This window comes from Pyrus communis, chromosome 7 (genome assembly GCF_963583255.1).
Source record: "Pyrus communis chromosome 7, drPyrComm1.1, whole genome shotgun sequence".
NCBI classification, from domain to species: Eukaryota; Viridiplantae; Streptophyta; class Magnoliopsida; order Rosales; family Rosaceae; genus Pyrus; species Pyrus communis.
In genome coordinates, this window is record NC_084809.1 from 3,687,514 (window position 1) to 3,702,283 (window position 14,770).

Below are 14,770 nucleotides of genomic sequence, written 5' to 3' on the forward strand. Positions count from 1 at the left end.
AACAATTTCGCTGTCTAATTAGATGTTAAGTATTGACAGAGTATAGACTGAGCCAACATTTGCATATTAGTAGTTTACTATTTTACTCTTTTAACCATTTTATAAAATTGACAATCAACGTGTGTCTCTTATGTGGGCCTAATTTATATTATATCAACATTTAACGTCTAATTAGGTAGTAAAATCGACAAAAGTATTAAATTGGTTCACTTCAAAAGCAACGTGTAATATGCGAAAGTTAAAAACCTCATGATTCATTTTGAAAATGACCTCCAAACCTTATGATGTAAAATTGCAGTTTTCTTTCCTTTAACTTTGACCAATGACTAACACAAAAAAATAAGAAGGTCAAGACCATCACCATCACCATCACCATCACCATCACCATCACCATCACCATCACCTACCCCTTTATTTTAATGTGTTAATTTTACACATTTTGATACCTTGGACACATTCAATGTAGCATCCTATATTCTTTCTACATACATATTAGCCATTGGTATTCGTTTATGAATAATACTAGGCGCATCAAATAGTTACATATATATTTTGCAACTACGTGATGTGGAAACAATCAAATTTATATTTTAATTCAAGTTAAAATTTGATTAATAATTGTAATAAAAATATATACAATGTAGAGTGTGCCACAATATTTGGTGCATGAATTTGATATATGTAGCACCACCCCTTATTTATTGTCTAGATTCAACTGAATTGAATAACTTACCATCGTCAAGTCTCAAGGTATGCCAAAAACAAAAAAAGAATGAAAATACTATGTTAATATGATAAGGTTAGAAAAGATAAATTTCATTCGCGTCTTATAAATTAAATAAAAAATCATTCCTTCTTAGCCAAACGGCCAAGAAAGGTAGACACTTGCATACTATACATAGTTAAACACAGGATAAACAAAACATATATGGAATATGGAAATTATGCCATTTTAATTTTGTTTCTCCTTAGTCCTTAGCCACAGGTCAATATTTTCACATGGGAGTGAAGGTCCAAGGTTAAGGATGTTCCGTTACGGCTCGAGTGATTCAAACATTTCCTCTTCTTCTCCATCCCAACGTGTTTGTTGTGAATGGATGTGATTGGTTTTGTTTGGGATGAACATTTATATCCGTACCCGTAAGAACTCCCAGACAGTTTAATCTACATTCAGAAGTTCTGCGGACTTCGTTTTCTCAGCCAAAACTGAGAAACCTAAGTTCGGTCACCAAAACCCAACGACCACAGTTTCCCTTCATCACTTTTGGGTTGCAACTTCCAATATGAAGACTCTGCATCACTTTTGGGTTGCAACTTGCAACATGAAGACTCTGCAGAACTTAGGGTTTACTCAGCAGAACCTCGTTTTGTTAGTCACGGTTTTCGCAGCGGTTTTAAGCATTGGACAGTGCAAGGTTTGTGCCTCTCCTTTTCATATCTATGCATCTGAATTATGTAATTTTTGTGACAGAAAAAAGAAAGAGTGACGATATTTTGCTTTCAAATGTGTAGCTTTTGGACGAATGCTCGACGGACGCCGATTGTGAGGCCGGACTTCTCTGCGGGTCTTGCCCACAAGGCTTCTCAGGCACTAGATGTATAAGATCAGCCATTACAGAACAGTTCAAACTATTGGTATGTGACCTACCTACCCCCACTCTCTCTAGAAAATTTGGACACTTAACCTACCTACCCCCCTCTCTCTAGAAAATTTGGACACTTACCGTTTCTTGTAATATATTCAAGATTTTTGTCTGATTTTTTAAAGATATAGAAATACAACCACTCGAAACTGCTTGAGCAGCTCTTGAGGCCTTTCGAGCAATACTCAAAACCCCATTGAGTATAATCAATGCCTTCGAGTGGTTAAATTTCTAAAAGACGAGAAAAATTGAGATAAACATGACCGTATCATGAAGAGGAAAAACAGGAGATTTTGAGTAGGGATGGGGTGGGGTCCACTATGTCACATTGACTCCATGGAATCTGAGCATGACTGCCGGCTCCTTCGGATGTCTTTTTTTTTATTTTGGGTCGAGTCTTCGGATGTCACAACCATTGAAAAGAATTTTACAGTTTTCTATGCCCACAATTCACTGGCCTTAAGGAGTTTGGTTTGGGCCTGGAAATTGGGCCCGTTTAGGCCCAATAAGGGCAGAGGATACTGCACACTCATGCATGTCAATTTGGGGTTTTCACACTTTGACCTAAGGTCATCTCCAACCGAATGATCTATAGGGTCAGCGGGCTAAAAAACGTCCGAAAACTGTTTCCAACAGAGGGCTAGGCCAGAGGGCTCGTGGGTCTCACGAAATCTAAAAGGGCCAATTGGTTGGCCACTTTTAGCCAGCCAGCTAACCTGCTGGCTAGCCTAATTTCAAATTTTTTTTTTTTTTTTTTTTTTTTTTGTTCTTTTCCATTGCCCAGCCCACTTTAGGGTTTAGGGCTTAGTCTTTTTTTATGGTCCCAGCCCACCTTTTGTTTTTATGCCCAATAGCCTTTTTTTTTTTTTTTTTAATTTCTAATTTTTTCCTACACCATTTCTCACATATTTTTCACCATTCCATACTATTTTACTTCATTTTATTTCAATTCTTCACATTCCATACTATAGCCCTTTGGCTTTCGGTTGAAGATGGTTTTTTGTGACAGGGCTAAAACAAGCCCTATGGCCCTTGGTTGGAGATGGTAAGAAATATGGTCCTGCACTGTTCATTAAAATATTAATTTCTTGGAGGGCCAAAGGGTTAAAACGAACCCTCTGACCAGTCTTTGGTTAGAGATGGCCTAATAGGCTTGGCAATTAGCTAGGGTTGAATGATGAGAGGTGAATTTTACACACATTTTTAAGTTCTAACACACTTTTCTTTATTTTTTTTATATATTTGATTGAATAATCAAACAGAAACACCGAGCATGATTAAACTTTAAAAGAAATTAACATGATGTCTATTTATCATTTTCCTTGAATTATACCTTCTCTTAACTCGGATTCTCGTCGAGTTGAGCTTTATTCAATTAGCACCGAATCTGCCTCGAAAGGTTAATAGTATATTTGATTAGTTGTGTTTTTTCATTTGACATAGAACAATTCTCTGCCGTTCAACAAGTATGCGTTTTTGACAACCCACAATGCCTTTGCAATTGACGGAGAGCCATCTCATACTGGAATTCCTCGCGTTACCTTCAACAATCAAGAAGAAACTGTCACTCAACAGCTCAATGTATTGCATCCTTCATTCATATACGTGTAGGCCTTGTGCCTTTTCAATTTTGTTCAGAAGTTGTTATTAGCACTCTCGAAAAGGTCATCATGCACAAAGTGCAGCCTTATATGCATGATGACTTGTTAAGAGTGTTAATAGCAGCTCTCTTTTAGTCGTGTATCTCATTACTCATTGACTTCTTACAGGGTGGAGTTCGAGCCTTGATGCTGGATACGTATGATTTTAAAGATGATGTGTGGTTGTGCCATTCTTTTAAAGGAGAATGCCATGACTTTACTGCATTTGTAAGCAATACCATCTGCCATACTTCATTTTCTTCTTGTATATATATTCTTTGAGATTAAGAAACTTGCACACAAAATGTATTTGCCTCAACCTTGCTTCCCAAATATGTAGGGACCAGCTATAGATACACTGAAGGAAGTTGAAGCATTTTTATCAGCCAACCCATCAGAAATTGTGACATTGATATTAGAGGACTATGTGGAAGCTCCAAATGGATTGACAAAGGTCTTCGACGCTTCCGGGTTGAAGAAATATTGGTTTCCCGTGACAAGCATGCCCAAAAATGGCCAGGACTGGCCACTAGTTAGTGACATGGTTGCCAAGAACCAAAGGCTACTTGTGTTTACTTCAAAAAAAGCCAAGGAACAATCCGAAGGAATCGCTTACCAGTGGAACTACATGGTTGAAAACCAATGTAAGAAGCAAACATACCAACTTCATTCTTTTAAAATATTATCAAATGATTTTCCATCTGTTATTAAGTTACCTGGAGCTGGATCCATATCGACAAGCATATTGCATTATCTAGTATTGGTAATGTTGCCTGCATTGTTGATATACTATCGATACTTTGAGTACATAATTGTTGATATGGATCCCGCTACATCTACCGTGGTCAGCATGCCTCTTAAGGAAGGGGAATGTATGAATGAATGTCTTACTTTACAACACCAAACTTTGCAGATGGGGATGATGGAATGAAGGAAGCTTGTTCAAATAGAGGACAATCATCACCTCTTGATGACAAGACCAAATCTTTGGTTTTGGTGAATTATTTTGCTTCTGTTCCCATTAAGAAAGGCAGTTGCGTAGATAACTCTGGGAATCTGATTAACATGCTTTACACTTGTCATGGAGCTGCTGGCAACCGATGGGCTAACTTTGTTTCTGTTGATTTTTACAAGGCATGCCTTTTTTTCTCCCCTGTTTAATAACCTCTGATTTAAATTTAGGTCTGAAATTTAAATTAGGGAAACTTTACTCATTTATACATGTATGGTTCTTGATGCAGAGGAGTGATGGAGGAGGATCGTTTCAAGCTTTAGACAATCTCAATGGGGAGCTCTTGTGTGGATGTAACGATATACATGCATGTGTGGTAAGCTAAGAAACTTTGGTTCTTGTTCACCAAAATAATTTTTTGTATTGTAGCAAAGTTTCTTCATAAAAATATATCTTCTTTTTTTTTTTAATAATTTATGTTCTCGATTGCAGCCAGGATCACCTCCAGGGTCTTGCAAGCCATAGGAGTGACAATACAAATTCATTTAATAAAGCTTAAATCTGTAAGAGAACTGTAGGAATATTGCAAGGAATCAGCATGGTTTGTAATTGCTCTTTGGAAAAAAAAATATATATTGAAATTCCTTGTCACTTCCTTCTTAGTAGATGAAAGATGTTGTCACTCGAAAACTACCAGTTTACTCTTCAATCCTGTAAGGCTCATATAACTCGATTTTTTCACACGAACTATTTGTGTTAATGATAATTAGTTAGATGGATAAAATACAAAATGGATTCAATATCGAATTTGAGCACCTCTACGATATAGACTTCAACATTAAATGATGTCATCTAAAACATCGTCACAAACAGTGTATGTCATAACTAAGTAGCTCCAAGGGGGATCGGATGGCTAATGTTAGCAACAACATTACTCATTTTTTAACGATATATAGTTATACTAAATCCAGATTTGTTTTTTTTATACAATATGACATTTAGGGGTTCGTAAGAAAACAATATGGAAGTCCACGAACAACAGTATTACATAAGAAAAATGGTTTATAAATTAACCAACAAGTGTCCTTCCAAGTGAATAAAAACTGCATTAGTATTACATGAAATATTTTTCCAGAACGTACATGATTAACTTGAGAGAATTTATGGAAGTGCATGAACAACTTAGTTCATACACGTTTAATATGTGGAAACTTGTAATGATTTCCAGCTGTCTATTGAAGGCAAAACATCCTGTGATGGAATCCTATGCTATATATTTTCAAAGTACTTATCAGAATCATTTTATTTTAATTTTGTTTTCTTAATTTGTTTATGCTGCATGAAACTAAAAGCTCAGAACTTTGGCTTTAATTATTTTGTATTTGTATAGGTAACCAAAAACAAAGTATAATGTATTCCATGCTGTCTTGTGCAAACAATGGGCTACATTGATGGAAAGTGAGTATTAGATAACACAAGGAAAACCCCTTAATTATCCTTTCATGCATTGTCATGGGAACCAACCAACCACTGATAGTACTAAAATGATCGCACCTTGTTTAGTTAGGTTTAGTCTGTACCAATAATTGAGCTGTACAACATCTGTATCCAAAATCTATAATTGTTTTAGTTTTCATTTGTTCCCCTTAGTTCATTAATTCTCTCTCTCTCGGTTGATTTTGGAGAAGAAGAATCGAACATCTTAGTGAGTACATACTATAACAAACTTGAGACTATAAGCCTCTTGCAATCCTTATTTTTTCTAACATAGTTTTGTGTTTTTTTTTTCCTTTTTTTCTTGTTTAATTTGTTTTTTTTAACACAATCCATATTACACAACTAGGAGGAGAGAGAGTTTAATTCCGTATGGCAATGAGTTGTCGAGAAAAACCCTAACTACCATAACAATTTACCACTTGCATCGCAATGTATTATTTCTTTGTTTTGTTCGACCTATATTAGGAGTAGATTGATGGATTTAATTGATGTCTCATCGATGCTAATTACAAGCAAATTAAAAAACTAAAATTGAAGTAAAGTTTTTTTTTTGGTGAATAAAACCAAAGTAAACGTACATATTGAAGTGGATGTCACGTTCACTTAATCACTAGGGACCTGCAGGGGCAATATTTCCACGCATAGCAACAAACTGGATAATCTAACCTTAACCTTAGTAGGCTAATGTCTGGTTGAATTTTATGATCTTTGACCTACTACCCAAACGAAGAAAAGGAAAGAAAAGAACGTGAATAAAGTTTGATTAAAGGATATAGGTCTATACCAATAAAACAAGTGCACTTGACTATAAGTAATCAAATTATCAGCTCAATTTGGTGATTTCTAAGATTTGATTCGGTCAAATTCATGACTCGTGAGTGTGACCAAGTTTAATTTTTCTTATTACACTGTATTGTTATAGACTTGAAGCTTCCCCAAAAAACTGAAATTCTTGCTGATCACTAGTCAGTGACTCAGTGGTCAAATTTAACTTATTAGAAATCAGGGCTAAATTCTAAAGAACTTATATTTGTTCAGAATTTTAGCCATCCAAGATCTAACATTTCTGGCATCACCGACTGGATGGGTAGTCGTGAAACTAGCTAACTAAGAGATTCGAAGTTAAAGAGGTCATAATCTGATGAATCCAGAGTCAAACAATGCATGCATTCCCAGTAGTTTAGTTAGAGTCGAGTAGCTAATTAAATCTTATATTATGTTCCCAATTCATCTTAAGGATCTTAATTGGTGTGGAGCATGTGAGTTGGTAGGTTAGGAGGCATCCAAACACATGCTAGCAATCTTGAGCGAAGGAATAAAAATATTTATATTATTTGTAAAATCAATGTCCTTAGGTTCAATTATACAGTGGATAGGAATAATATAGGATATCAGATCAACTTGTGATTACCTAATTAATATTACTTTAACCAGTAACATGCTTCGAATTCGATGTTGCTTTTGTGCCAGAATAATGGGTTTCATGTTATTGGTGTATCATGAATGAAGCATTAGAAAAATGTTTTTTTTTTTTTTTTTCTTTTCTAATTTTACATATTCATGGGTATTTTGTGATGCAATGTTCACTGCATGTATTTTATATCATTTGGACTATGAATATGTGTTCGTGGAGTACTCTTGTCGTCAACGCACTACTCAATAGCTACGGATTGATTGAAGAATTCCCTATACACATTATATTATTTCGCTCAAAAGGGCTGAATAATGCAAGATCTGTTGAGAAATCTTTTATTGGCACACAACACATTCTCTAATCTGTTATACTGCAAAAACGTACAGATTAGTTGAAAATATAATCATGTCTGAATCTAGATCATGCAGGGGTTATTACTAATACGTTCCTTAAGTATATTTCTTTCCACCTTTTTCTTTGGTTTGGATTTCTGAAAACGAGCCCTCATCATGACCTAACTTAATTCTCTTCATATTTTTTCATTTCATGTTCACGGCATAGGCATGTGTAGCACTTGTGTGCATTAACAAGACTAACTAACATGTCGCATCCTATATATTAACACATGAATGCGCAAGTGTATAAATTAAAGATGTTTGTTTTTATGAATGAAATGAAAATTAAATTTCTTGTGACAAAACATTGAAATGATCAATCAATGGTTGGATATTGTGGGTAGGGGGGGTTGGGATGATGGATATCGATCGATCGATCACTAGGAGCTGAGTGTCTGGTACTTGTCAATATTATATATTCCACAAAGGTACCAAGGACGATTACGAAACACCCACGAGGGGGTAACATGCAAATGAAATTGGGCATATCGTTTGATCCATAATTGATAATTCCATTGTTGTTTGTTAATGCACACAACTACACCACAGGACTAGACCAGCCCCTGTCTGTGTGTGGAGAGCCCCACCACAAGCTTCATCCTTGCTCACTCGTTGTGTCCAAGCAGCCACCCGATCACGTGGGTTTTGGCACCCATGCCCATATGTAACCATTAGCTTACCTAATCTGGATTCCTGGACTCAACTCACCCAAGCAGCTCAAGCTCAATGCATGCATGGCGAGCGAGTCTGCTCGTAATCTGTTGTATATTTTCTTCACGAGCATCACTCATCAAGTTCCTCACTCGTGGTAAATAATTAGTGTTGCAGACACAAAAAGACTATCTCCAATTTAAGAGAGTATGTACAGTATTACTCTAGATGGAGATGAGAATGTATACACAAACACACATTCAAGCAACATAAATAATATAATTTTAAAAATACAATAGTGGGAAGGAATGAAAGAAACAACAGCAAAGACAAGCAATTATGCATCACTACAAATTGCAATTGGGGACCCTTTCACACATGGGAGTGGGGGTGCTCACCCTTCTGCTGTGGAGCCAACCAAGGTACCTAAAGTTTTATCAGAATCTTTTCCAAAATTGTTGCTTGGAACCACATACGTACTTATTGCCTCCCCAAGCTTTTCATCATAATCTCTCCAACTTACATAATTATAAACACTAATTATATGTATATCAATTGTTAGTTTCTGGATATTATATATATACCCAAACTAGCTGGTACCTAGATATGTAATATATTTATAAATTGGAAGATTTGTCTGTCTAGGGCAGAGAGAGCACGTACAAATTAAAGAGAAGGGACGCATCGCATGCACGAGTTTGCATGGGAGTACAATAATATTGGGATTAGGTTTTTTATTTTTTTATTTTTGTATTTTATCTGAAAGAGTGTAGTAGGCCTTTATTATGGGCATCAAGTAGCTGAAAGTTTACTGGAGTATAAGATAGAAAAGGAAACCCTAGTTATGCAAACGGACGTACGTATGTATGTCAATGCCCATGGCCCTGGCCAATTGGCCACATACCAGCACGCGTGACCTGACCTCTTCTCTGCAGGACTGCCACGAGCAAAAACTAGCTAGCTAGGAATTGGCAAAGCCAGAGGACTTGTGGTACTTTAGTGGCCCTTCTACAACTAGCAACTACCAACGTAAGTAACTATCTGGATATATGGTTGATTTTTATCAAGAAGTTCCCTCGATCGACATAATTACGTTCAACCGTAATTGCAGCTTTGGTTTTGTTAGTTTAAATCTTCCAATTTAGAAGCTGCGACACATGACAAGGGACACATGCAAGTTAGCCTCGGTTATATAATAAAACAAGCTAGGGATGGGTTGATCTTCGAGAAAGGAAAATTATACAGTGGTGCCCCATGCGCAGCCCGTTTGACATGAATAAATACAGAATTGGGAGTTCGGTGCAATGCGTCAAGCGTACAAAATTGTAATTTGAAAAGAATAGTAATGAGAAAGCACAATTGTTTAATAAAAAATCTTAGACGATGTTAAAATATGAAACAAAAAATGTATACCCCTTGATTTTTGAATTAACACATAGTAATTACCAGTGGAAATTATTAAGTAATTGTTCATGCAATTAATATTACGAAGAATCCATGACCAAACAATAGTGGGTTCCAAATATTCCTAGGAACAATTAAATCTGTTTGTGAATGAAGAGAGACTTTTCAATGTGGCTGAAACGGAACAGTATGTTATATGTCATTATACAAATAAGGAGATTTTTTTTCTTTCTATTATCATTCTATTTCTATAATCACACATTGCGTACGTACTCGTGTTTTAGGTATATTGAAAGTTCTCTTGGGGGCGTTTGTTTGCCCTCACTAACTCGGACTGGACTGGACTGGACTAGCTATTAGTCCAATACTGTGTTTGTTCCATGCTGGGACTAACATTAATGAGACTAAAGGGGACTAGCATGGACAAAACCCTTCACTAAGAGGTCTTAGTGAGACCCTCCAATAACCAGTGGACTAGCTAAGACTATCCTCTATTTCTCGTCCTTGTCATGCTCAACGACCACTCCCGACAGACTCCTCGTCATTGTCAGTCACCTAGATCAATCATTAACTTCCCGACTCTCTTTTAGATCCATTTCACAACCAACTTTCATATAAAATATACCAAATTGAAGCTGGGAGTGACAAGATTACGATTTTACTTGAATCGAGGCCAAAATGTGGTCGAATGTGGCCGGAAAATGGCCTGGAAGTCTCGGCCTGTTTGGGCTTCTTCAAATCCATGACAAATTTGAGCATGCAAAGCTAAGATCTCGGTCCAGGGATGGTGATGAATTTTTTGGCGGTGCTAACTTCATCCAATTTAATGAGGGTTGGCCAAAAAACACATCGGGAAACCTGCAACTCGTCGGGAAAATTGGAGTCGTGAGGTTCCGTTCGAACAAAGCATAGCTAGAGAGGGAGGGAGGACAGAGAAATAGAGACTGGAATCAATAAGGAGTTTGACCAGGAATGAGAAAGAGACATGAATTGAGAGGTCTGAGAGGAAAAAAAGAGGGAGAGGGTGGGACGATGAGAGAAGAGGAAAAGAGTGGGACGGAAATGGTAGGAAAAGATGGAGAAAAAGATAAGATCATAGTAAAATATTAATAATTTATATATTAAATAAAATAATATTAGAATTTGTTATTATCCAGTTTCTTAGTCCAATACTGCACCAAACGCTTCACTAAGTTAGTCTAGTTTAGTCTAGTCTAAGCCAGTCCAGCTTAGTCCTTGAAGCTAATCCAGTCCGAGATAGTCCGGCGCAACAAACGTCCCCTTAGTGAATGAGAAAGGATCAATTCTGCTTAGGTGATATTGTTCGTAGGGGAAACACACGTGTTGTAATACCAATAGGACGTAGTTTTCTTTTTGTCTAATCACTCATTCAGCATAAAAGGGCAAAGAAACAATAATGGAATTCAAGTAGTCACTTCTGTTCTGTATTATGTGTGTGTGTGTGTGTGTTTATATATATATATATATATATATATATATATATATATATAAGTGCGTGTTTGTATATGCTAAGATTTCTAACCTAAGCCATATTAATTACAGGATTTATTCATTTGATTTGTTATTTCTCTAACTGAAAAATAAAGGAACTAAAAGTAGTTTAAGAGGTACTATTCTCTTAAGTAGAGATAAAATAACAATTCATCTTATAACGTTTTTGTATAACTTATTACGTAACTTAATGAATGAATGAACAATAAAGGTTGTACATACTAAGGTATACTATGGCTATGATAATTTCTCAAACAAACAAAAAGGTGCAACTTGTACAGAGGGATTTGACGAGCTATGAGTTGACCAAAAATATAATGAGCCATGACTATGAGCACTTAACTACATATAGCTTCTGGTCGCCCATCTTTACCGACAGTACGACTTTGCCGGAGTAACAGTACAAGGTTAAAATAGAATATTGTTATTAACCCCAGGTAAGAAGTAAAGACAAGCGTGGGTGAAAGAGGTGACAGATAGCAAAGAGACAGAAGCAAAGGGGTAAAATTTATCAGAGAGCCAGGGCAAGAAGAAGAAGAAGGGTTGAGAGAGAAAGAGAAGCAAAGAACAAATCAATCAATTCAGCGAATAAAACAGGTGCACGTGGATAGACCTACCACACGTGCACACAATCATCATATGGGAATGGGGAGTGGGTTTGTGGTTTGGATAAAGATGTCAAGAAACTACAAAACAAACAAAGAAACAGCGAAAAATCTTTACCATGCATCTTTCTGTCAAGGGATCCTTTGGATTTTAGGGCACCCGTTTACCACTTCTGCACAAATATTTTTAATTATTTCATTTTATAAAAATAGTTTTTGTTTAATATTTGTTTTGTCTATTTATTTTCCAAGTTCAGAGCTTGGGAACTGAGATTTGTGAGTCTCAAGACGTTTCTCAGTGGCACTGGCATGTAGTTGATACTTGACATATTTTACACCGACTGCTTCAATTTACTGTCGTAAAAAGAGAGTTTTGATTATTCTTTGCCCTTTTTTGGCCGGCCAAAAGATTGACTTTTAGGGTTTCCACTTTTTGTTTTCCTCACTTTAGGGTTTCACTTTCTGTTTTCCATGTTTTATTTCACTTAATCTTTTCTCATTATGCATCATGCATGTCACATATATAATGGAGAAATCATGTTGTGTAACAGGAAAACAATCTTTCAACATAATGGTGAGCAACCTAAAGTTTCGAACATTATAGAGCTAATGTTACATCCCACATCGTTCAGGGAAGTAGATCATATAAGCCTTATATGTATATTCCCATCTCTACTTAGCACGAGGCTTTTTGGGAGTTCACTGGCTTCGGGTTCTATCGGAACTCCGAAGTTAAGCGAGTTCGCCCTCCTTAGGGGCCCGACGTCCTCGTTGGCACACCACGGATAGAGATTGGCTCTGATACCAAATTGTCACATCCCGGCCCGAGTCCCCACCACATCCTAGGCTCGACTCCACCGTAACACGATATTGTCCTCTTTGGGCCCCGACCACACCCTCACGGTTTTGTTTCTGGGAACTCACATGAGAACTTCCCAGTGGGTCACCCATCATGGGAATGCTCTCGCCCGAACACCACGGCCAGGGATTGGCTCTGATACCAAATTGTCACATCCTGGCCCGAGTCCCCAACCGTAGCACTATATTGTCCACTTTGGGTCCTGACTACACCCTCACGGTTTTGTTTCTGGGAACTCACATGAGAACTTCCTAGTGGGTCACCCATCATGGGAATGCTCTCGCACGAACACCACGGCCAGGGATTGGCTCTAATACCAAATTGTCACATCCTGGCCCGAGTCCCCACCACATCCTAGGCTCGACTTCACCGTAGTACAATATTGTCCGCTTTGGGCCCCGACCACGCCCTCACGATTTTGTTTCTGGGAACTCACATGAGAACTTCCCAGTGGGTTATCTAAAATTTTATATGCTTGAAAGTTGAAATGGCCTATCTACTATAAATTTGGTTAGCTGTTACATCCCACATCGCCTAGGGGAGTGGATTGTGAAAGCCTTATATGCATATTCCCATCTCTACCTAGTGCGAGGCATTTTGGGAGCTCACTGGCTTCAGGTTCCATGGGAACTCCGAAGTTAAGTGAGTTTGCAAGAGAGCAATCCCATGATGGGTGACCCACTGGGAAGTTCTCGTGTGAGTTCCCAGAAACAAAACCGTGAGGGTGTGGTAGGGGCCAAAGCAGACAATATCGTGCTACGGCGGAACCGAGCCTAGGTTGTGGTAGAGAGATTACAAGGACTAACACACAACCAACACTCCTCCAAAATTCTATAAATACCCATCCATTTGTTCACTAATCCATAAAAAATAAAAAGTCAATTTTCTCATATTTCACTTCCTTTTTTTTTTAATTTAAATTTTTTTACAACAAAATGTTCATACTAATAAAACAAGATAGATTATGCAAAACTATTTCCAAAATTATTAGCCAAAAAAAAAAAACAAACAATGAAATACAAAAGTTTAATAAATTACTAGCATTTGCCTACACACTTTGTGTGTATGAACACATTTTTTTAGAAAATGAGAAGGAGAGAGGGAGAGAGGGAGAGAGGGAGAGAGAAAACATGGGAGGAGTGGGAGGTTTTTGTTATTGGTTTTTTTTTCTTTTTTTTAATATTGGAGGCATTTTAACATCACCTGTAAGTAAGGTTTCAATAAAAACACTAAAATTTGGACCTGTGAAATTACATTATTGCCCATCATTTTTTTTTGAGTAATAGAAGACTAATTTGTCTTTTCACCCTCTTTTAGTTGACAAAGAGGGTTTTATTAATTAATAGAGATAAAGTTGTAGGTGAGAGTTACAGGTCCCTTATCATTTGAGGAAAATTTTGACTAACCTTAGGTATAGATAAATAATTAAAAATACATACCTAAATTTTAGATCCTTGGATTGGAGATAGCCTTAAGAATTTTTCTTTAAAAAAAAAAGATAATCTAAACTATTTGATAAGAGAGATTACGAGGACTAACACCCTATCATGGCCATCCAAATCCCACATCTGCATAATGTTCATGCTTTTGAATTAATAAAACAAATTAAGTTATCAATTACAACTTAATGTGCCTTGATGAATTGCGTACGCACACACACATCCCCATCCACCCGTGTTGTATAAGAGATCAATAATTTAGAGGAAATAATTGGTTGGGTACCCATCTCTGCCGCTCTGGCCTGAAAAAGTAGAAGAGAACAAAATAGAGGCCCTCGTGCAACTGGATGTGTCAATGTACATCACAACTTTATATCACATAATTATTCATTCATATTCATATAAATATTAATTTCATCAAAAAAGCAAAGAGCTTTTGCATGAAGTGCATGTGTGCGTTTGTGTGGGTAGACATTCTTCCATTTCTCTCTTCTGCCCCTCTGCAGCAGCCAACCATATGGCCCCTTACCACCCCCCCCCCCCCCCCCCCCCCCCCCCCCTCTTCTCTCTCTCATAATAACCTTTTGCAGCCTACCAGTATCGTATGTATTCCATCTGCAAATTCCGTTCCGTGCAATTTTTTTTTTTATTCACATAAGTAGTCCCCCTACTCCTTATCATTCACATATCGCTTTCTCTTATTCTCTCCTTAGTTTCCTCTCTTATTATTATTTTCTTCATAATTAAGTTGCTTTGGCC

General features: G+C 37.0%; 1 protein-coding gene across 1 annotated transcript; it reads left to right on the forward strand.

The window, feature by feature from the left end:
• The first annotated feature begins 985 nt into the window (after positions 1-985).
• Positions 986-4,887, forward strand: LOC137740938 (PI-PLC X domain-containing protein At5g67130-like). Its single transcript, XM_068480743.1, has 8 exons — positions 986-1,415; positions 1,513-1,635; positions 3,087-3,224; positions 3,413-3,511; positions 3,624-3,927; positions 4,197-4,417; positions 4,525-4,611; positions 4,728-4,887. The coding sequence occupies exons 1-8, from the start codon at positions 1,284-1,286 to the stop codon at positions 4,758-4,760; spliced, it is 1,137 nt and encodes a 378-aa protein (XP_068336844.1). The 5' UTR covers positions 986-1,283; the 3' UTR covers positions 4,761-4,887.
• The last annotated feature ends 9,883 nt before the right edge of the window (positions 4,888-14,770 follow it).

Coding starts and splice junctions, on each gene's coding strand:
- LOC137740938 (XM_068480743.1), top strand. CDS start 1,284: ATGAAGACTCTGCATCACTTTTGGGTTGCAACTTGCAACATGAAGACT. Junction 3,512..3,623: donor GCCATGACTTTACTGCATTT/GTAAGCAATACC, acceptor CCAAATATGTAG/GGACCAGCTATAGATACACT. Junction 4,418..4,524: donor TTTCTGTTGATTTTTACAAG/GCATGCCTTTTT, acceptor TTCTTGATGCAG/AGGAGTGATGGAGGAGGATC.